At 44.0% G+C, this 22,254-nt stretch overlaps 1 protein-coding gene across 1 annotated transcript in view; it reads left to right on the plus strand.

Annotated features, from left to right (window-relative positions):
- Positions 1-22,254, plus strand: part of KCNH1 (potassium voltage-gated channel subfamily H member 1) — a 324,526-nt gene that overhangs the window by 48,689 nt on the left and 253,583 nt on the right. The window contains exons 5-6 of the mRNA XM_026652552.1: positions 2,963-3,081; positions 19,145-19,537. Of these exons, the coding sequence (XP_026508337.1) occupies positions 2,963-3,081; positions 19,145-19,537 (512 nt within the window). The remainder of the gene's footprint in view (positions 1-2,962; positions 3,082-19,144; positions 19,538-22,254) is intronic.

Genomic DNA, 22,254 nt, shown 5'->3' on the forward strand with positions numbered 1-22,254 from the left:
GAGGAGCCTGAGGTGGGGAGAAGACTGGGACTTGGACAGGGAGGTCAGAGGATTAGAGTAGAACTGGGATAAGAAGGTGGAGGTGGGGGAATGCAATGAGATGTTGCAGGGGGGCAATGGGGAAAAGACAGTACTAGAATAGGGAGAGACTGAGGGAGACAGGGGCAGAAGGGCGACCACTAGAATAGACTCCCTTCCTGAACGTGGAATGGGACCCCAGATTTCCAAGTCTCCTCATTCTTCTGCTCTCAGCAAATATCTGTAAAACCCACTGGCAATGTGTGTGTCTCATCTGCCTCTACCCTGGTCCACATAAAGGATGACAACCTACTACTGCTATTGGTAAATCCATTAACTCAAGGGGCAAATAGCCTTGCAGTGGATCTAAAGGTTCCAATCCTGCTGATAACCCATGTGAGTGTCAATATGATTCCACAGTTTGCTTTTTTAAAAACCTAGAAAATTACACACACACTCAGGGCAGAGTTTGAATAGTGTGAATTAAATAAGGCCTAGGGCCACACATTGTTCAATGAAGATAAAATAAAATATTGAATAATTGCTCATTAATTGAGCTCTGTCCATCCTGTGCACTGAGTGAGGCAGGGATCCTGGTGGGAGAATTGTATGTGATCATGTAATTAAAGACTGTATCTTAATGCATGTGGACAAGGGAGTCAAATTATGTTTGTGTATACAGCCTTAATTCTGGCATTTCCTGTCTGAGTGCTTGGCTTTGCAACATTTAGGTACTATTTAACATATTATTTTGTGTGTAATCTTTACACACAGCATAGTACACTTCATTTCAGCACCATGGACAGCATTAATGGCTAATAATACGCATATGGTGTGCATGCTTTATTTATATCACATACTATAAAGCTGAGACTGTAAACCCATGTGATTCTATTTACTAACACTTGAACAAATTCTCCTCCAGTTTCTCTGGATGCACACCACTGTAAATCCAGTGATCTTGATTTACAGTGGTGTAAGTCAGTGAAGAATCAGGAGTAACTCCAGTGAAGCCAGTGGAGTCATGCGATATCCAAGTTACGTCAAAGGAAGGTCTTAGGGCCAGATTCTCAGCTGGTATCAATGAGCATAGATCTTCTAAAGCTAATGGAGACACACCAACTTACACCATCTCTATTAGCTTTAGAAGATCTATGCTCATTGACACCAGCTGTGGATCTGTCCCTTAGGAGCAATTTCCCTCAGCATGTTCTCATAACACCAACTGGCCTACTCAAAGTTTTGCCTGAATAAGAAGTGAGTAATGGCTTCAGGACTGGGCCCATTAATGATAATGAGACTTACTCATAGACAGCAAGGGAAGAATATTCCCTTAGAAATGTACTGTGTTAAAAAGCTGCCATGAAAATGTATCAGTCTAACTATTGTGAAAAATAACAGATTTGGGGCCAATTAATATAGTTACACTGGAGTCAATAGAGCTGTGCTGATTAACCTCAGCTGAGGATCTGCCTCTGTATTTGGAAAGGTGATCTGTTTCTCTGAAGAGATCTCTTTCTTTCTGGGGCAAACACTGTGCTCCTTACTCAGATGAGATTTGCCCCAGTGGATGGAAATGAAAAGTCTAATTACTGCAGAATTCTACGGGAAATAGGCAGTTGGTTCCAGCCAGCTCTATCAATCAGACCTCCTTTAAAAACATGGGGGGGGGGGGAGGGGCGGCGGCTTCAATGTTGGCTTTGTAAGAGACATTCTTTACCTCAACAATTGTTTTTGTCTGATTCCACACCTTTTTTAGGGTTGCTCCTTTGCACTTTCCTTAAGAAACATATGTCAAGTCACCTTTTCAGCCCCAGGCTAGGAAGGTTCTGCTGAACAGCAAATCCATGTAATTTGCTTCTTTATTGTGTCACCCTTTTATTTAGCAAACATACATTCCAGCAAACACTTTCACAACAGGGCATTGACAGGAAATGTTCAAAGTACTGGGCAGCACTCTAACCACTCAAATCCCAATGACTTTAATAGGAGACTTGCACATTAGCAATCCAGGCTGCTCTTTAAAAATAGTATAATTTCTTTTCTTAATGGAGTCAGAAGGTTATGGAAGCTTTCCCAGGAGCAGAACCACATTAAGAGAGACAGTCTGCAAGGTGCTAAGTACCCTTAATGAGATGGCCAGTGACTCCCAGAAGGCACTAAGTATCTTGCAGAATTGGGACCTAATAATATTTTTCTTTTAGGAAGCTAGAGAAGTTCAAATGCATGTCCTAGCTGAGTTTCTGCGATTGCAAAGTAATGATCATAAAAGTCATTGTTACTGCTAACTCTGTAGGTGTTTTGTTAAAGGCCCCTTATTTTGAGGGGTTTATGAATCGGTTGTAAAAAATTGTTCTGGGCTAAAATTCAGCATATAAATTCTACTCCCCAGCAGCTGAATGTTTTTGCAAAGTTTGAAAAAAATATTTGCTTTTTCCTTCCTCTCATCTGCAGAAGGTATAAAATCATGTTGCTGGTTTCATCTGCACTTTTTTGGGTTAGATCATATAGTATGGTCTATTTCTTTGCTTACATCCACACCATCCCCTACACATCTGGGGTCAGATTCAATTTTTGTTATAACTCTCATTGTTCCTGATTCTGGCCTCTCACCTGGATAGGCCAGAAGCATCTCCTGCGTTGATGTGAGATCTGAATCAGATCACTTATTCCAATAGGTGATTCTTCCAGGGCAGAATTTTGTCCCCAGGAAATACTCAATCCATGTAACTGTCCTCTTGCACAGTCATTGAATTGCCACACTTTTTGGCCACTTTGCCACACTGACACCTGTTTACTGACTCACTTCCACCTGGCATGTGGTTAAATTATACCACGTTTATCACTGCTGAATTTGATCCCTTGAGTTAGGAGAGTCTTCCTGAAATACAATTGCATATTGTTTCTTGTAACTCTTGTGTAATCTTTGTTCTGTTTTCTCAAGGCTGGGGGAAGTTTGCTCGCTTGACACGAGCCCTCACAAGCAGCCGGGGCGTCTTGCAGCAGCTTGCTCCAAGCGTGCAGAAAGGAGAGAACGTTCACAAGCATTCTCGACTTGCCGAGGTAATGTCTCATTTCCCTGAGAGTGAGAGAGAGAGAATATGGAGCATGTGTCTAGATTGTGATTGCTGAATCAGTACGTTTGTGTATGGAATTTCAACTTGTGGTCAGAAGGCAAGATTCATAACCCTAAAATCACTGTCTTCTAGTGCAGTTTGCAGATGAATGACCCACCTAAATGCATTGTAAGTGAAGTACTTCCATCTTTACTGTGGTAGATGTAAGTAGGTCTCATTTTGCCCCAAATTACCAAGACCTTATTTATGGAGAAATTACACTAGACCTAGTTTACATACCTTTTGCATATGGTGAAGAGGAGAAGGAAAGTGGGAATCCAGTGGAAAAGGTGCCCAGAGGGCTAACGATGGGAAAAGGTGGCTATATAATATTTCCATATCCTCATGTAGCTGATAATGTTCTCTCTCTACTAGCTATGCACCATCTGTGCTCTTTAGCCATAGGGTTCAGGCTTGGTGGAAGGGAGGGAATTCAGGAACAAATGTGCTATGCAGGAAGTACTCCTGGACAATGAATCGATAAGTGATGTCCATAAAATGTCATGTAAACTAAGCATAATATTAGGATCTACACTCGTATGATCACCAGAGAGGTCATATAACAATATTAATACTAACCAGTACTTTTCACTTATATGTTGCCTTTCTTCCAAGGATCTCAAAGTTCACTAGGATCTCCAAGTGCTCATGCGAGCATAACTGAGGTGGGAAAAGCTATGGGTAGTACAGCAGAGAAGCCTGGGAAATACCTATTGGCTGAGGACTATCAGTGTAGGAAGGGCTGGGAGAACACCTAGGAGGAAGCTGGATCTGAGGATCTGTGGTCTTCCGAAGTCAGATGTCTTCTCTTGTTGCTGTTGATCAATATTGTAGCCATCAACTCACTTTATGGAAGCTTTCCCAGGAGCAGAACCACATTAAGAGAGACAGTCTGCAGGGTGCTAAGCACCTTTAATGAGAAGGCCAGTGACTCCCAGAAGGCACTAAGTATCTTGCAGAATTGGGATCTAATAATATTTTTCTTTTGGGAAGCTAGAGAAGTCCAAATGCATGTTCTGGCTGAGTTTCTGTGATTGCAAAGTAATGATAGTAAAAGTCACTGTTACTGCTAACTCTGTCCGTGTTTTGTTAAAAGCCCCTTATTTTGAGGGGTTTATGAATTGGTTGTAAAAATTGTTCTGGGCTAAAATTCAGCATATAAATTCTGGGGTAATTTAGGAATACACTTCAAAAGGGCTTGTCATTTTCCATGAGGTTCCACACATGAACCTCACTCATTCATCTGAATCTCTTAAAGCAAAGAGTTCAATAGGCTGGCAGGTGTTTTTAATACTTATCCTATATGAGCCATGCTTGTTAGCTCTCATACAGTGATTTTTATCTGTAGATCTCACAGTGACTTATAAGAGAAGATACATATCTTTATTCCCATTTCACAGGATGTGGAACTGAATCACAGAGAAGTGAAGTGATTTTGCTCAAGGTTACCTAGCTTGTCAGAGGTAGAACTGAGACGAAAACCCAGCACGCCTGACTCCGAGGCCAGTGCCTTATCAATTAGACCACACTGCTTTTGCTATGTGGGAGCTTAAGAAGGTCACTTTGTCTGTAATTGGTTTTGTGTCCCTTTCATTCACACACAGGGCCTGAGATTGCCCAAATATATTTGTGTCTACTTCTACTGGAATTCATTTAATTTAGAAAGACAATTCTGTAAGTAAAATGGTTGAAATTCTGCACAATAATTTTCCTTAATCCTGTTAAACTCCACAATATCATGATGACAAAAAAGGAGGGAGAAATCTTAAGTGTCTTTCAGCAGCTAGGGCCCATGTTGAGTATACAGCTTTATTATGTGGGGAAAAAACCCAACTCTGCTGCCATTAGTCACTGATGTCTACAGTAGTGCATGCTCCCAATATTGTACTCTGTCTTAAAAATATATCCAACTCCTGGAGCCCAATTCTGCCCACAAGGATGCAATTCTTCTTCATATCATTTGGAATTGTACCCATATAAGAGTCTGACCCAACTCCCACTGAAGTCATTTACAAATTGCTTTTTGGCCAATAGGATCCTGAAACGTTTAAGACTGATTATAAACTATGCATGAGCTACTGCTAGAGTGGACAGAACCAGCTGCATAACTGCACATAGCAACACTGCAAACTGTTTAGGGAAGTGAAGGACACTATTTAGCTGACCCTGTAAATAATTTAAGGAGGCAGAGTGTCAGGCAAGGATTTGAAAGAGGATCAAATGGCATCATGAAAAGGTCAGGCGTTAGGTGGGCTATGGTCAATGCAGATGGGTGAGTACAGAACTTACAACCACCTTTTCCAAAAGCACATACCTTTGCTATCTGAACTCAAGGAGAAAGTATTAGTAGTGTAAGGGTTTGTACCCTCTTGGTAGGACTCTAGCCACTGGAGGGAGAGACAGTCGCAAACTTCCTGCAGTGGGTTCATGCGCTTTGCCTACACGAGAACATCCATTGTCAGCAAAAGGTGAAGCCGCACTGGTGATAGCAGTTTAGAGAGGGTCTTCCTGATGTGATGTTGAAAATGGGTTAGCCCAATATACCCGAGCACTTCAACCAGCCATATGGGTTGGTTGTCTGTACCAAGGAAATTGCCATAATTGCTGACAACAGGTACAAAATGTCTCGGTGCAGATAAGACTTTAGTGTAGCTAAATCTGTCATTGCTTAATGGTCTCTGTGGGAGGTGTGGGTACTCAGCACCTCTGAGAACCTACTCCAACATGTATCATGATCTCTATGAAAAATACGTGAACTCTGGCCAATATCTGCACTATAACTTAACATGTGCCTGAAATGCACATGTGTGTGGCTGTGACAAGGCAGACTAAAGAGCTTGTGTATTCTGTCTTTGATTCTTCTCTGCACTCAGTTAATCAAGAATGAAAAACTGATAGTGTCCTATATGGCTGGCACTGCTGGAAAAGTCTTCACCTTGTGGTAGCGTAGGTATGGCAGAATTTTGTGCAACTTTCTTCCCCACCTCTGCCTTCTTTACACACCTCTAAAGAACTTCAAGACCTATCATCAGTCATTCACTTGGTGAGGGAGGGATAGCTCAGTGGTTTGAGCATTAGCCTGCTAAACCCATGGTTATAAGTTCAATCTTTGAGGGGGCCACTTAGGGATGTGGGGCAAAATCAGTACTTGGTCCTGCTAGTGAAGGCAGAGGGCTGGACTCAATGACCTTTCAGAGTCCCTTCCAGTTATGAGATAGGTATCTCCATATATAATTCTTTCCTTCACTTCAAATGTTTGCCTTTTGCCAGTGCATGCTAGAACTTAGAAACACAAGGTCAGTTTCTGATCTCATTTAATAATAATAATAATGCCTAGCTGTCATATAGCACTTTTCACTGGTACATCTAAAAGCAGTTTACAAAGGAGATAAGCATCACCCCCATTTTACAGATAGGGGAACTGAGGTACAGAGGTTAAAAGCCTGCTCAATATCACCCAGTAGGCCAGTGGCAGAGCCAGGAACAGAACTCAGGTGTCCTGAGTCCTAGCTGAGTGTTCTGTCCACTAGGGATCACTGCCTCATGATGTCAATTCACGGTTGCTCCAATGAACTCAATGAGTGGATAATATGTTCAATAAGACTTTGCACTGATGCAGATGGCAGGTTCATTTCTACTAATAAAGGGCAGGAACTTATTTTACATGTGTGGAATGAGTTCCTTTAATTGCCACCTGGATATTGCACTCATTGTTTTAAAATGATCATTGGGTCTGATTCTGATCTCATTTACATCATTGTATATTGGGAGTAACTGTACTGAAGCCAAAGGCATTAGACCAGAGTAAAAGCTGGGTATGTGTAATCAGAAACAGGACCATTTTTCTTTACTTACAAAGTGTTTGGTTTGGTCTAGCTTGGTAGCCTTCTTGTTCTATAAAAGTCTCTGGACTGTTTTGGACATGAGACAATGTATTTGCAAGCTTTATGTGAGAGCTTTTCTACCTCTCTGAACAAACTTCAGTTGGTTTAGAGTATTAAATTCAAGTTAAAAATTCATCCTTTTTTTCTCTACTGACTGTCAGTGATATTTGCTTTAGAAGTCTTTGTATTTATTGGAGTATTATCGTTTAAGTTAACTTAGCTCAAGAAAGGTGCTTGATTGCAAAAGGCCTTTGTTTAGCCACAGAGCAGGTAAAGTGTGGGAAGTGTCAGTGTAAGCTTCTACCCTCTATCAGTATGACCTGAGAGGATAATTCTGTCTTCATGCCCATTCTGTTCTTGGCCTCTCCGCTGAGAGTACTAGTTTGTGCTATGACAGTGGTGGTATGATGTAGACACTCATTCACCATGCGCTAAGTTGAGACCACCGATTCATTTCATGTGGGCCACTGAACAGCTGCCAGACAGTAACAAGTTTAGATCTCTCTGGCCATGGCAAGCATAAGTTTTAATATGGAAAACTCCGAAATGCATTGTATAGTAAATGCTAAGATGTGCTATGATTTTGAAAGAGACACAATGAAGTTGCAATGGAATATAAACTAATCAATACCCTTTTACGATTTGACCACCACACAGCTGACTCATGAACGATTGTCCCTGGACATTGGGCACTGTAAGTGTTCTCTGTATTAATGGTACTAGCTGATTTATTCTGTACCTTTGCCATGAAGTTCTGTGTTCACAAGATTGTTACAATTAAAAATGCAATAGGTATAAGCTATAAAAGTAGTTAACTTTATAGTGGCTCTTGGCAGCACTGCTTAATAAAGGGTATACCAGCATTTCCATGGTCAACCCTCATTTTCAGGGATTTATAACTTATTAATATCTACTTCAAGTAGAAACTTAGAATGTGGGCTCTTCGCCCACCAGGTTTGTGTTTGTGTGTGTGTGAGAGAGTGAATGAATGCAAAAGGGAGATTTGGCTGCAAATGATTTGATTTTTTTTTCAATCACAAAAGGCCTTAAAACAAATTACAGTGGCAACTTGTTGATTCACTTTGAGTACTGACTGTTGACACAATCCCCATTTCTGTAACTAGTCTGTGGTGAAATATTTTTATTTTGTGATATGTTAAAAATATTAATACAGCCTGGCAAAACTTTGATGAAAATTGTCACTTCTCTACTCTAAATAATATTCTATGGCTTTAAAGAGCTATTAAAACACCAGGCATTGTTACCAAAAATAATAAACACAGATAATACTATGGTAGTAGCAGATGAACCATAAATAATTGGGGCAATACTTCTATTAATAACTTTCTGAAATAAATAATTCTTTTATTGTGCTATAAACACAAAATGGAAAAAAAAAAACCTCCTAACATAGGCCTGTTTCACTTATTTAGGCGTGTAGTTCTGACAGTAATGAGGTATTTGCTTATTACATGTATTGGATTGCAACCAACATCAGTTGCTTACATTTTCTCCATAGTTCCTTTTAAATTCATCTTCTCCCCCCTGCCCCTCCCCTGCTGGAGCAGAAATGCATGGCTACTAGCTGGAATAGAATTGGTACATAGGCTGGTAACCACCACAGGTCTTGGGGCACATCTCCCAGGTGGGAGCTCCAAAGGGATTGTGCTTCAGGGTGGCACAATCCTTTCCAGCGTTCAGAGATGCATGGGGAGAGCATCCCCATACACCATCCTTTAAGCTGGTGCAGCATGTGCCTCTCTCTGTGCTTGGCTAGCTTTGCTGGCTGGTGCAGAGGGTGTGGGGATAAGGCCCTGCTCTTTTATGTCCCTTTGGGGTGATTTACACTCTTGGCGGCATTATAAAGGAGCAGCTGGGCTGTGCATCACCCTTCATGTAAGGGGCTCAAGGCAGGGAAACAGCTCTTCCCAGTTTTCCATACACCTATATAACAGACAGGCAAAATCTAGCCCTTTGGTCATAATCTTCTTGGGTCTTTCTCTGTGTTTTTTGTGCAGTCCTGGGCATGCGGCTGGTGCTTAATGACAAAAGCAACCCTGTGATGCATTTAGAAGGCTCAGTTTCATTAGAGGGTTTATTCCTCCTCCAATTATTTTAAAAAAGATCCCAGGTTGGCAGCTCCAGAGACAGAAGTCATGTTGTTTATCTACCGAGCAGGCAGAGCACTGGCAAAGACAGTGCAAGCTGACCGACTGCTCTGCCTGCCTCTCCATGGGTGAGAGGAGAGTTCAGTCTCTGTGGCTTTGGATTTCCTTCTGAGAATGGCAAGAAGGCCCCAGATGCGCTGATGGTGTTTGCAACATGCACATCTCTCTGTGAGGAACTCAGCTAAAGCTGAGACTACCTACTATTTAAACAGGTCAAGTAGCCATCAGTTGTTAGCTATATTTGGTCCTTATCAACCTGGACCAGATTGAACTGGAGACCTAGAGGTGAAATATCTATTACTAAGCCCTGAGCCTTTAAGTTCACTGCAGAATAGCATGATCTACGAAACAAAAAGGAAGATAGACTTAAGTCCTCTTATTTTCTATGCTGCAGTCATTGGGCCTCTAATACATAACTAGAGAGTAATTATGTTGATAGTTGATAATATTTAAGAAAACTGAAACAGTCAAGTTGTGTATCTTCATAATGACTTGAGCCCCAAGGTCTGATTCTCCTTACACTTAATTCAGTTGTGCATCAATGTAACTTCATTGACTTTACTGAAGTTACTCCTGATATACATCAGAATAACTGGGACCAGAATTTGGCCCTTAGTTTCTAGGCCAAACACAGATAGATCTTACCTTTCTTTGTTTCTATCATACATATACGTGTGTGAAATCATGTGTAAGCTTCCAGACAGTGTTTTTCTAATTTACATAAAGCAAGATTTTCAAAAGCCCTTAGTATTAATTAAGAGTTGGGGGTTTTACCATTGAGTTTAAGGGTCTCAGGATTAGGTCAATGCTGAGTGCATTTGAAAATTTCATCTGTAGAACCTAAATTCTAAAATATAGTTTACTCCTAGTAAAGACAAGTTATTTTTCCTTTCCAGGGTTTTTCACTGTCGAGATTCATGTGTACGTTTCCAGATTTAAAAGGTGGTTGTCAGGATGGTTGTCAGAATGTCTGCCTGTGGCTATATTAAAGTAACAATGTCGGTAGAGATTAACTTAGATGTATGCCAAAAATGACAACCCTAGTCTCCAAGGACCTTTTGATGGCATAAGTAGTATGACCCCAAGAGCACCTCAGTGCCAGATGGCCAGGAACTACCTGGCATGTATCAGTGAGTTTCAGCTGGTCTAACTAGGCCAGTGTACCCCAACTCACTACTGTCACAATTTCCATGACCCATTTTAGATACAGATTATCGTATGCGAACTGGTGACAATGGTGATTAATATCATTGTGAAATGTATGTATTAACACTAGATGAGGAATTACGGTTACTCACTAATATTATGCTTTAAAGTCTGTGACCAAAAGGAGAGAATCAGTTTTTCTCCCAGACAGGAAGGAAGACAGCTACCTACCTGTCTTGTATATAAATTAAGATTAGTAGAATTAAAACAATGGAAGCCCAATTTACATATGAATTAGCAGGGGGATGGGAAGCCCACTGGAAGGGAAGAACAGCATGAGATCATCCTGAGTCTGGGGACAAAAGTGTGAGTTTAGGAAGATATAAGGAGAGAGAAGATGCCATCTTGGTATCCATCACTGGACAGACATAAGGGGCCAGAGTTCTTGCAAGATGAGAAAGATGGGCCCTTCAACCAAGAGTATTGAAGTCTCAGGGAACTGAACATAGGTGAGAAACCTGCTTAGGCAAAGATCTTTCACCTAGAAAGAAAAAAGGAAACCCAGCACCTTGTTGTTCTGTGGAAGGTCCTGACTGAGAGAGAGTCAGCCCTGGCTGGAAATAAAAAGATTGGTAAGAAATCAACCTTGAACCAAGGCTGTAGCTTGTTGAGTTTAAATTTTAGACTTTTAGATGTGCATTTCCCTTTTATTTGCTTGTAACCATTTCTGCTTGTATCTCTTTTATTTGGTATCACTTAATCCATGCTCTTTTGTTCATCAACTTGTTATAGCTTTACTATAAACCAATTCAATGCTGTGTTTGAAGAGATGGGTGTGTTTACCCCAGTTAAATGAATAAGCTGTGATGTATTGACTCTTCAGCAGAGCAACAAACTTGATCTATTCTGTGAAAGCACAGTGGTGGGGCTGTACATCGCAGAGAAGCATCTCTGAGGAGCTTGTGGGCTGGATTTCACTGATCGTTACCTGCTAGGCTGGGAGATCCTTGAGGAGTTTGCTGGTGAGGAAGACGGGCTGGTGTGGCAGGAAAGTGAGACACAATCTAGTCACCAGCAAAACTCTTTCTTGCTTAGGCAGAGAGGTCACATAGTGGCTCACAGCTCTGGGTATCCCCAGCTGTGTGTTACAAGAAACAGTTGCAGTTTTGCCCTGCATTTAAGAGATGGTAAAAATGTTTTAGCAGTGGCTGGGACCATTAAGTACTAGAACTAAAATCTACTTAACTAACCCGCAGAATGTCACTCTGGGATATACCTGCTATTGTCAGAGATGGGAAGTGCATGCTGACCAATTATTGCAATGGATGAGTAGTCTGGATGAGTCCTCTTGCCCATCAGACTGCATTTCAGACTTGGGACTATATCTTACCATTGCTACTTCTGCAGAACTCCCATTGAAGCCAATAGTTGGATCCACCCACAGTGATTCAAAGGGGTACACACATTGCTGTGCTCCAAAGGGAAGGGCAGGAGGTATTTGCAATGCTGCCTCCGTGGCAGGGCTTTTGTCAGAGGAGCACACCTCATAATTTGTGGCTGGAGCTCCATATGAGGCCTGCTGGCAAAGCTGTCCAGCGGATGTTCTGAATCAGTTCATCCATGGGCACCTACCCAAGCCGCTGCCCTAGCCAATACCACATACTTTTGGGGGGATGGCAGTGGTAGGCTTCAGCCTCCTGATAGAGAGGGGGTTATTGCCACCTTGCATCGCCTCAAGCTTCTCCAACCATCCAAGGGCAGATTTCCTGTTGCATGGAGCCCTGGGTGAATAAGGTCCAGGGCTGGCAGGATATGGCTCCAGGGATGCTTTGTGATAGCCAGGACCAAATCGTAGGCTGGAGTATTCTAAAAGGATTCTAATTACAGCCTCACATGCTGACCCTCTCTTTTGTGGCTGTGTATGGAAGGGTAGGGGGGGTCTGGGTGTCTGGGGTGAGGCTTGGCAGGGGTGACTGGGTATGGGAGGTCCAGATGCACAAGGGTTGGGTGAGGAGCTCCCCATACAGTGACCCCTCCCCCCTCAGCTGAGGAGCAATGGGAACAGGAAGCAGGGGAGGATGCTGAGCTTCTGGGGGTGTGTCTGACACAGCTCTAGCCACTCTTTGCAGGGGAAGAGGAAGTCCCATCCTCTCCTGCCTCCAACCCAGCTGGGACTAGCACCTGATCCTGGATCAGGGTAGGAGCCACTGGCTGGAGTGTCCCCAGCCCTACGGTGATTTATCTCTCCGCTGGCTGCTCCGGCAATGTACCTGCACTGCTAGGGAGTGGTGTGTGACTGTTCTTGCAGCTTCCCTTTGCTTCCCTGTCAGAAAGTCATTTTTCTGTGAGGGAAGCAAAGAAATCTGCAGGGGACGTGAATTCTGTGCACGTGTAGTGGGGCAGAATTTCCCCAGGAGTAATCTATCTATGGCTCTGATCAGCCCAACACTGTGGCATTTAATTTCAGAAAGGGGAACTATGCAAAAATGAGGAGGTTAGTTAAACAGAAATTAAAAGGTACAGTGACTAGAGTGAAATCCCTGCAAGTTGCATGGACACTTTTCAAAGACACCATAATACAGTGGTCCTCAACCTTTTTGTGGCCAGTAGCACATTCATGTTTTCAGAAGAGTGTAGCGGGTGCCAACAATTTTTCAAGGCTTATTTTGTATTTGTACATTAAATAATACGAAAAACATCATATTTAATATTACATAATATATTAATCCAGAGAGAAGAGAGAATCCGCGAGGACAGAGAACACCGGCACCCGCAGCCCCGGAGTACTCTGTCCCCAGCAGGCGCGGGGCCCCGGCTTCTCTCCCCTGCTGGGCACTAGGCGGGCCCCATGCCTGCCGGGGCAGGGCCAGCTCTAGGTTTTTTGCCGCCCCAAGCAAAAAATTTTTTGGCTGCCCCCCACCCCAGCCCTGGGTTCTCTCCTCCCCAACCAGTGCCCTCCCCCACCCACACCCAAATGCACATGGAAGGCATAGGGACTAACCCTCAAACCTTGTACCCGGAAAGGGATGGGGATCTAGTAAAGAGGGTTCAGGCAGAGGAGCGGGTGTGGGAGTGCTTGGGGGCTCTACACTGGCAGAGAAGTGGGGTGTGATGTACTTGCAGAGGAGGGTGGAGGAGGAGAGGGGGTATCAGGAGGGTTGCGGGAGAAGAGGTGCAGGGGAAGGGGGGAGGTGTGGGAGGAGAGGGCTGGGGGAGGGTACAAGAGGAGAGGTGCAGGTGAAGGGAGAGTACAAGGGGAAGGGGGTTGGCGAAGGAGTGATGGTGGGGAGGTACAAGTGAAGAGGCTGCAAGCGGGATGGGGTGTGCAAGGGCTGAGAGGGGCAGGCGCTGACAGCTGCTTCCCCAGCCCCGTGCAGGCAGAGCCGAGAGGACAGACACTGACCCCCAGGTGCCCGAGCCGCGGGGGTCCCCCGGCGGGGCAGTATCCCCCGTTGCCCCGCTTGGAGCCAGGCTCTGCCTCTCTCCGCCCCTGGCGCTGTGGGGACCCGGGGCTGAGGCGGGGGAGGTGCATGGTGTGCTGGGTCCAGGGGCAGCTCCCTGGCAGCTTGGGCTGCCCAGCCACTCACCCCATCAGCGTGCGAGCCGGGATCCACGTCCTCTGCCCATCCCGGCGGCGCCCTGCACAGCCCACTCAGGCGGGGAAACGCCGCACCGCCCTGGGGAGACTCAGAGCAGCAGCAGTGGTGGTAGCGGTGGCGGCAGCAGGACCCCTCCTCCCACCCTGCATCCCGGGCCCCGCTTCCCTCCCTCCCCGGCTCCTCACACACTCCGGGAGCCTCTCTTGCCGCCACAGCCCGGGCTCGGCTCCAGGGGACGATGCTCTGGCTCTCCAGTGGCAGTGCTCTGGCCAGGGCCGGCTCCCAGCTTTTTGCCGCCCCAAGCAGCCCCGGAGTTCTCTGTCCCCGACAGGCATGGGGCCGCGGCTTCCCCCCGGCTTAAGCCACGGCCCCGCGCCTGCCAGGGACTGAGAACACCGGCACCTGCAGCCCCGGAGTTCTCTGTCCCCAGCAGGCACGGGGCCGTGGCTTCTCTCCCCTGCTGGGCACTAGGCGGGTGCACATAAATGCCCTGGTGGGCGCCATGGTGCCCATGGGCACCACGTTGGGGACCACTGCCATAATAGAGGCCCAACTTAAATGTATACCCCAAATTAAAAAACACAGTAAAAGAACTAAAAGAGTCACCGTGGCTTAACAATCATGTAAAAGAAGCAGTGAGAGATAAAAAGGCATCTTTTAAAAAGTCGAAGTCAAATCCTAGTGAGGTAAATAGAAAGGAGCGTAAACACTGCCAAATTAAGTGTAAAAATGTAATAAGAAATGCCAAAAAGGAGTTTGAAGAACAGCTAGCCAAAAACTCAAAAGGTAATAACAAAATGTTTTTTAAGTACATCAGAAGCAGGAAGCCTGCTAAACAACCAGTGGGGCCCCTGGACGATCGAGATACAAAAGGAGCACTTAAAGACGATAAAGTCATTGCGGAGAAACTAAACGAATTCTTTGCTTCAGTCTTCACGGCTGAGGATGTTAGGGAGATTCCCAAACCTGAGCCGTTCTTTGTAGGTGACAAATCTGAGGAATTGTCACAGATTGAAGTGTCACTAGAGAAGATTTTGGAATTAATTGATAAACTCAACAGTAACAAGTCACCAGGACCAGAAGGCATTCACCCAAGAGTTCTGAAAGAACTCAAATGTGAAATTGCGGAACTATTAACTATGGTTTGTAACCTGTCCTTTAAATCGGCTTCTGTACCCAATGACTGGAAGATAACTAATGTAATACCAATATTTAAAAAGGGCTCTAGAGGTGATCCTGGCAATTACAGACCAGTAAGTAATTAATGTCAGTACCGGGCAAATTAGTTGAAACAATAGTAAAGAATAAAATTGTCAGACACATAGAAGAACGTAACTTGTTGGGCAAAAGTCAACATGGTTTCTGTAAGGGGAAATCGTGTCTATTAGAGTTCTTTGAAGGGGTCAACAAACATGTGGACAAAGGGGATCCAGTAGACATAGTGTACTTAGATTTCCAGAAAGCCTTTGACAAGGTCCCTCACCAAAGGCTCTTATGTAAATTAAGTTGTCATGGGAGAAGAGGGAAGATCCTTTCATGGATTGAGAACTGGTTAAAAGACAGGGAACAAAGGGTAGGAATAAATGGTAGATTTTCAGAATGGAGAGGGGTAACTAGTGGTGTTCCCGAAGGGTCAGTCCTAGGACCAATCCTATTCAACTCATTCATAAATGATCTGGAGAAAGGGGTAAACAGTGAGGTGGCAAGGTTTGCAGATGATACTAAACTGCTCAAGATAGTTAAGACCAAAGCAGACTGTGAAGAACTTCAAAAAGATCTCACAAAACTAAATGATTGGGCAACAAAATGGCAAATGAAATTTAATGTGGATAAATGTAAAGTAATGCACATTGGAAAAAATAACCCCAACTATACATACAATATGATGGGGGCTAATTTAGCTACAACTAATCTGGAAAGAGATCTTGGAGTCATCGTGAATAGTTCTCTGAAGATGTCCATGCAGTGTGCAGCGGCAGTCAAAAAAGCAAACAGGATGTTAGGAATCATTAGAAAAGGTAGAGAATAAGATGGAGAATATCTTATTGCCCTTATATAAATCCATGGTACGCCCACATCTTGAATACTGCATACAGATGTGGTCTCCTCATCTCAAAAAAGATATACTGGCATTAGAAAAAGTTCAGAAAAGGACAACTAAAATGATTAGGGGTTTGGAACGGGTCCCACATGAGGAGAGATTAAAAAGGCTAGGACTTTTCAGCTTGGAAAAGAGGAGACTAAGGGGGGATATGATAGAGGTATTTAAAATCATGAGTGGTGTGGAGAAAGTGAATAAGGAAAAGTTGTTTACTTGTTCCCATAATATAAGAACTAGGGGCCACCAAATGAAAGTAATGGGGAGCAGGTTTAAAACAAATAAAAGGAAGTTCTTCTTCACACAGCGCACAGTCAACCTGTGGAACTCCTTGCCTGAGGAGGTTGTGAAGGCTAGGACTATAACAGGGTTTAAAAGAGAACTGGATAAATTCATGGAGGTTAAGTCCATTAATGGCTATTAGCCAGGCTGGGTAAGGAATGGTGTCCCTAGCCTCTGTTTGTCAGAGGGTGGAGATGGATGGCAGGAGAGAGATCACATGCTGCCCCCTCCTGGAGAAGATGTTGGACTCTTACAATCAGGAGGCCTGATTTTCTGCAGCCTTGCACCTCACACGGTCATTTACATCTGTGCAAAATGAGTGTGAAATGCTACCATTCTGGTGTGGTGCTGTTTTGCACTCACTCTGCACCGGTGTAAATGACCATAAAAGGTGCAGAACAACAAAGAATCCGGCCCTAGGATGCTTATACAGACAGAATCTCAGAGCTGATTGTTCTCCTTTTTTCCTTTCAGTTTAATCTGTTGGAAATAGCCATCAACTCACAAAAGATAATTTTAAAAGGTTCAGCAAAGTCTGCAAATCAAAGTCTGCATATAAATGATATTAAAAAGCTGATGTGTGGATAACTCCTGCGAGGGCATATTGTCTGATCTCCTCCTACAGATGGCAGCAATTTATTTTCCCTTCCCCCCATTCTCCAAAGCAAAGTAATTGGCATGCTAGTAGTAATAATGGGGGGGAAGGGGGAGAGGAAGATCTAAAAAGCTTTCCCAGACTCTACTTGTCTGGCACTGACTCACCTCCCTCTGGCAATGCCTTTTCTTCCTCTCAATTTTCTCCTATCGCTGAGCCAATACAAGCCTTCACATTTTTTATTTGAGAAAAAAATGTAAGGGCCTGATTCTGATCTAACTGATTTCATGCCTATGTGCCTCCATTGACTTAAATGGAGTCACTCCTGATTTACACTAGCAGGAGATGATCATCAGGTCCAAAAACTTCCAGGCCTGATTCTATGTAGTTATTCCAGTGTATAAATCAGGGGTAATCGTAATGAAGGCAGTGGAGTTACACTGGGGTAAAACCAATCCAAGGCCCAATTCTGAAAAGGACTTAACTTCAAACTGAGACTTGCTCAATGAGTTTTAAGCATATGCTTAAAGTTAAGCCTTTGCTCAAGTGTTTTGCTGAATTTGGGCCTAAATGAGGTCAGAATCAGATCCGAGGTCTTCGGATATTCAGTACTCCTGATGTCTGAATTATTTTAATGGAAAGTGAAAGTTAAAAGCTGGCATAATTTACTGGGCTAATGGCACAATTTTGTGGTGTTGAAAGCAAAGTGAGCTTTACCCTGATGCCCCACAAAATAGCACAACAAAGTCCAATTAATTCATGCCACATCATAGCATCAATATAGCAGAGAATTAAATCACCAGCGTTCAGAGACAGTGTGGTCCAGTGGTTGTGGCACTGGGCTGGGAGTAAGGAGAGCTAGGTACTCTTCCTGGTTTTGCCAATGACCTTGTGCAAGTAACTCCTTGCCTCTGCTTCCCTTCCCACCCTTTGTCTGTCTTGTCTATTTAGATTGTAAACTCTTCAGGGCAGAATCCGTCTCTTGCTATGTTTGTTTTCAGTGCCTCATGTCATGGGGCCCTGTAACAGGAAGGCCTGCCCCGTAGGGTAAGTCTATACTGCAGCTGGGAGTGAACCCCCCAGCCAGGGGAGACACATTCACGCTAGTGGGGCTAAAAATAGCAGCGTGGACATTGTGGCTTGGGTTGGAGCTCAGGCTCTCAAGCCGACCCGATCCCCTGGGTCTAAGCTTGTGTGGCCAGCCTGTGTCTCCACCGCACCTGCAATGCCCACGCTGCTGCTTTTAGTCAGGTCGCTCGAGCCCCACTAGTGCGAGTCCATCTACCTGGGCGGGAAGCTCACTCCCACTAGCAGGGCAAATATACCCTTAAGGGCCAAGAAGCCTAGACTAGCCAGCCCTGTTCCATTAGCCCTGCCTGTGCCATAGGTAGCTGCTTCCCAGCCTAAGAGGGCTGGACTAACTGGGGTCAGGTGACACCCTGAAATATCTGGGTCTCATGGGAGAGCTGAGAAAACTCTGTTTGCAGGAAGAACCACAGGGAGCAAGTTGGGCTCTTGTGGGAGGGTCTGGAAGGACTCCAGGGAAGTAGCCAGCATCCTATGTCGGAGTAGGGAAGATAGAAAGGTAGCTCCAAGAGGAGCTGAGCCTGTGAAGGGACTCCAGGGAAGCATGCTGATTTAGTTGGGAATTGGTCCTGCTTTGAGCAGGGGGTTGGACTAGATGACCTCCTGAGGTCCCTTCCAACCCTGATATTCTATGATTCTATGCTCCATCCCAGAGCAGAGAGACTTAAAGGGAGCCCAGAAAGTGCTCAGAAGAGGAACCAAAGTGGGGCAAAAGTACTTTTGGATTGTTTGGAGTTGTGTGGACTGAATTTTGAAAGTGACCTAGCTGGAAGACTGAACCATGTCTATTCTCTGGGAGAGAGACAAAACCCTGGTGATGGGGAAATGAGGCAGAGTGCTGGCAGGAGCCATGCTTGGCCAGCAGGGGGTGCTATGGGACAGCCATGCCCTGTGACAGACCCTGATCTGGGGTTGGCATCAAATTGCTACCATAATGCAAATAGGAAGCTACAACACCATAAAAACGAATAGTGAAAGGATGTAGAGGCAACCGGTTAATTTAAAAGGCTTCTGTTGTACTTGCAACTCTTCAGTGTTAAAAGGAGTCTCAGCTTCTTATAATGGGCACTATTGCTATGAAACGTTTTGCTGAGCTCAATAATCAAAAAAGTGAAAAATGTTTCCTTTTTTCTGAACTATCTGTTGTTCCAGGTACTGCAGCTGGGCTCTGAAATCCTTCCACAGTACAAACAAGAGGCACCAAAGACTCCACCACATATCATTTTACATTATTGTGTTTTCAAGACCACCTGGGACTGGATCATCCTGATTTTAACCTTCTACACTGCTATTTTGGTCCCTTACAACGTCTCCTTTAAAACCAAACAGAACAACGTGGCCTGGCTGGTGGTAGATAGTATTGTAGATGTCATTTTTTTAGTAGACATTGTGCTTAATTTCCATACCACTTTCGTTGGGCCAGCTGGAGAGGTGATCTCAGACCCAAAGCTGATCCGCATGAACTACCTGAAGACCTGGTTTGTGATTGATCTGCTTTCATGCTTGCCATACGACGTCATCAATGCATTTGAGAATGTCGATGAGGTTAGTATACCAGGCTCATTTCCAGGGCTTTAATTTTTCTTTTAATGTTTGCCTCCCCCCAAAAGAAGGAACGAATACTTGTAAATATGCTGGCTTCGTGTGTGAGCATGTCTCCCTTGAGTAGCTAGCTACAGCAATTGCTGCTGCTTATTCATAGCTATGCAACATAATATAGATATTGTCTTGCACACATCACCTCCTAACCCAGGGCTGGGCCTAGATGTGTTGCCACCCAGGGTGGAAAACCACTTGGTCCCCTGCCCTGAGCGGACCAGCCAAGTGTGTATGCCAAAAAAAAAAAAAAGGGCAAATGACGTAGTGCCCCTAGAAGTTACTGCTCAGGGCAACAGCCCTGCTTGCTGGCCCTATCTCCTCCCACTGGTGATCAAATAACATCTCTTTGGCAATTAATGGCAATTTTTATAGGAGAAAGTAAGAGCAGGAGCGTATTCACTGTTTTTATCCAGCTGTCTTTAATTTGATGTAGCAGCCAGAAAGGAGGAGGACAGCCAGCATGATATGGCTAGCGAGCTCTCTGCACTATGGTGGGTCCATGCACCACAGTTTGGAAGACATGGCATACCAAACATTTATCTGAAACTACCCTTCTCCAGCTTGTTTGGATGACTTACGGTCTAGGAGAAGGGGCAGAAGAGAGGGATCATGGGACCTTCCCTCCCTCCTTGCTCCCTTTCTTCAGGGCTAGCCACAAGACAGCTGGGGAGCACAGACATTCCCCTGGGCTAATCCCACCAATGACAAACTAGGGGGGTAGGTTGTAGCTTTAACAGTTTTACTTTTAGTCATTTAGACTAGACTGCATTTAGACTAGACTGATCACCTTTTATATTAGTCACATGTGCAAATAGTTTATAAAGGGCGGTTAGATAACTAATATCTTAATAAATGGTTAATCAATTAGTATAGATGAGTCCAACAGGTTGCATATAACTAAGGCTACGTTTATGTCACGGAGGTCATGGAAATCACAGAATCTGTGACTTCCAGAGACCTCGCTGACATTCTCTGCTTCTGCCCCAGGGGCTGTAGGACTCTGGAGCTGACAGCCAGTGGGGCCCTGGCAGGGTTCCAGCGACAGACGACAGCTTCCGCCGCCTCGGTCGAGCGGCTGGGGTGTCCCATTTTCTCTTTGGGAAATATGGTAACCTTGCAGCTCCCAGCCACCGTGGGTGAAGGGGGAACCCCACAGCTCCCAGCCACCAGGGTGGCGGGGGAAACCCTGAACCCGCATCAGCAAAAGTCACAGACAGGTCACGGCTTCCATGAATTTTCATTTATTACCTGTGACCTGTCCATGACTTTTACTAAAAATAACCATGACAAAATCTTAGCCTTACTTACAACGAGCTATAACACCATCTGGTGATGTGCTTATAACCAGCTGTGACACACCGTACTTGTAGTAAAGTGGTCATCATGACGTTTACAGGATTACTCAACATATTATGTGTTGGAATCATGCTCCTGCCTTCCCTTATTTAGTGGGACTTCCCCCACCCTCCTTCTGTTGTGATGCAGTTAAATAAAACAGCGAGTTGTCAGTCTGTAGTCCTGTAAGTAGACTTATTTTTGTTGCATAGAAGGGTCCCTTTACAAAACTACTCATGCCTGTAACATGCTTCTAACACCTGTTAATTGTTTATTCATCCTTTATAAACATAACCTTAATGTAAAATGTGACCAATCTCTGTCCTGAAATCAGGACATTCCTTAAAATAATGTCCAATGAAATATCTGGATAATACCAAAAAAACATGTTACTTCTTGTATAATTAAATAAAAAAAGCCGTGGGAACGAAGCATTGTTCGTCTCATTAGATCCATGTAAAATATTTGTTTTTCACTTTGACTGGGGATAGCTAGACAAACTATTAAGTGCAGTGAAGCAAATGTAATGTTATGTGAGATTTAATTCCCTGAAGATAGATTTTGTTTTATATAGAGCCACAGACTGAAATAACACAAGTGAAATCACCCCCAAACCCTTGTAAGCCCTGTCCTTAAATATTCGTTTGTCATACATTGTGCCAAAGGGAAGATTTATGTGAAAGACTGACATTTTGCTGTTGTAAATAATCATGGTACTGGTAAAGCAATAGAAGGATTGATCATGTGATCAACAGCTGGCATCTACAGTAAAGTTAAAAAACAAACTAAACTACTAGAGTCAACTTTCTTTAAATTCCTAGAACAGTAGCAAATCATCATTGACCCAGCTGGACAGGCCCTTGATAACCTTAGTCTGATTCTGTCAGGATGACATACAGAACATGCCCAGGTATGAATGTTTATGCTAGAGGCCATTACACTGAAATGAAAAGCCTTAAAGTGAATAGAGATAGGTACATAGTTACTGCAATGATTTTATGAAGTGATTATTATTGTTATACTTGGAACTTGGTTTTTCAGAGTCTTAGGGTAAAGCTGTCATTCAAAGGGGAACAACTGGTTCATACTGTAATTATCCTATGGTTTGTCAATAGTTTCTTAATCAGAAAAGTACAATAGTGTTATTCCTGGTCATTCTAGCTATCCCATTCAAGCAAAGAAAACATCTTTCTTGATGTTGTTATTCTAATGCTGTTCACCATTACTTCCCCTAATGGGGCCAGATCCTTAGTTGGTGTAGATTGACTAGGGCAAATCCTCAGCTGGTGTGAATTGTCACAGCTCCATTATGATCAATGGAGCTATGA

Source organism: Terrapene carolina, unplaced genomic scaffold, assembly GCF_002925995.2.
Source record: "Terrapene carolina triunguis isolate 2854851 unplaced genomic scaffold, T_m_triunguis-2.0 Scaffold120, whole genome shotgun sequence".
In the NCBI taxonomy this organism is placed as follows: domain Eukaryota; kingdom Metazoa; phylum Chordata; order Testudines; family Emydidae; genus Terrapene; species Terrapene triunguis.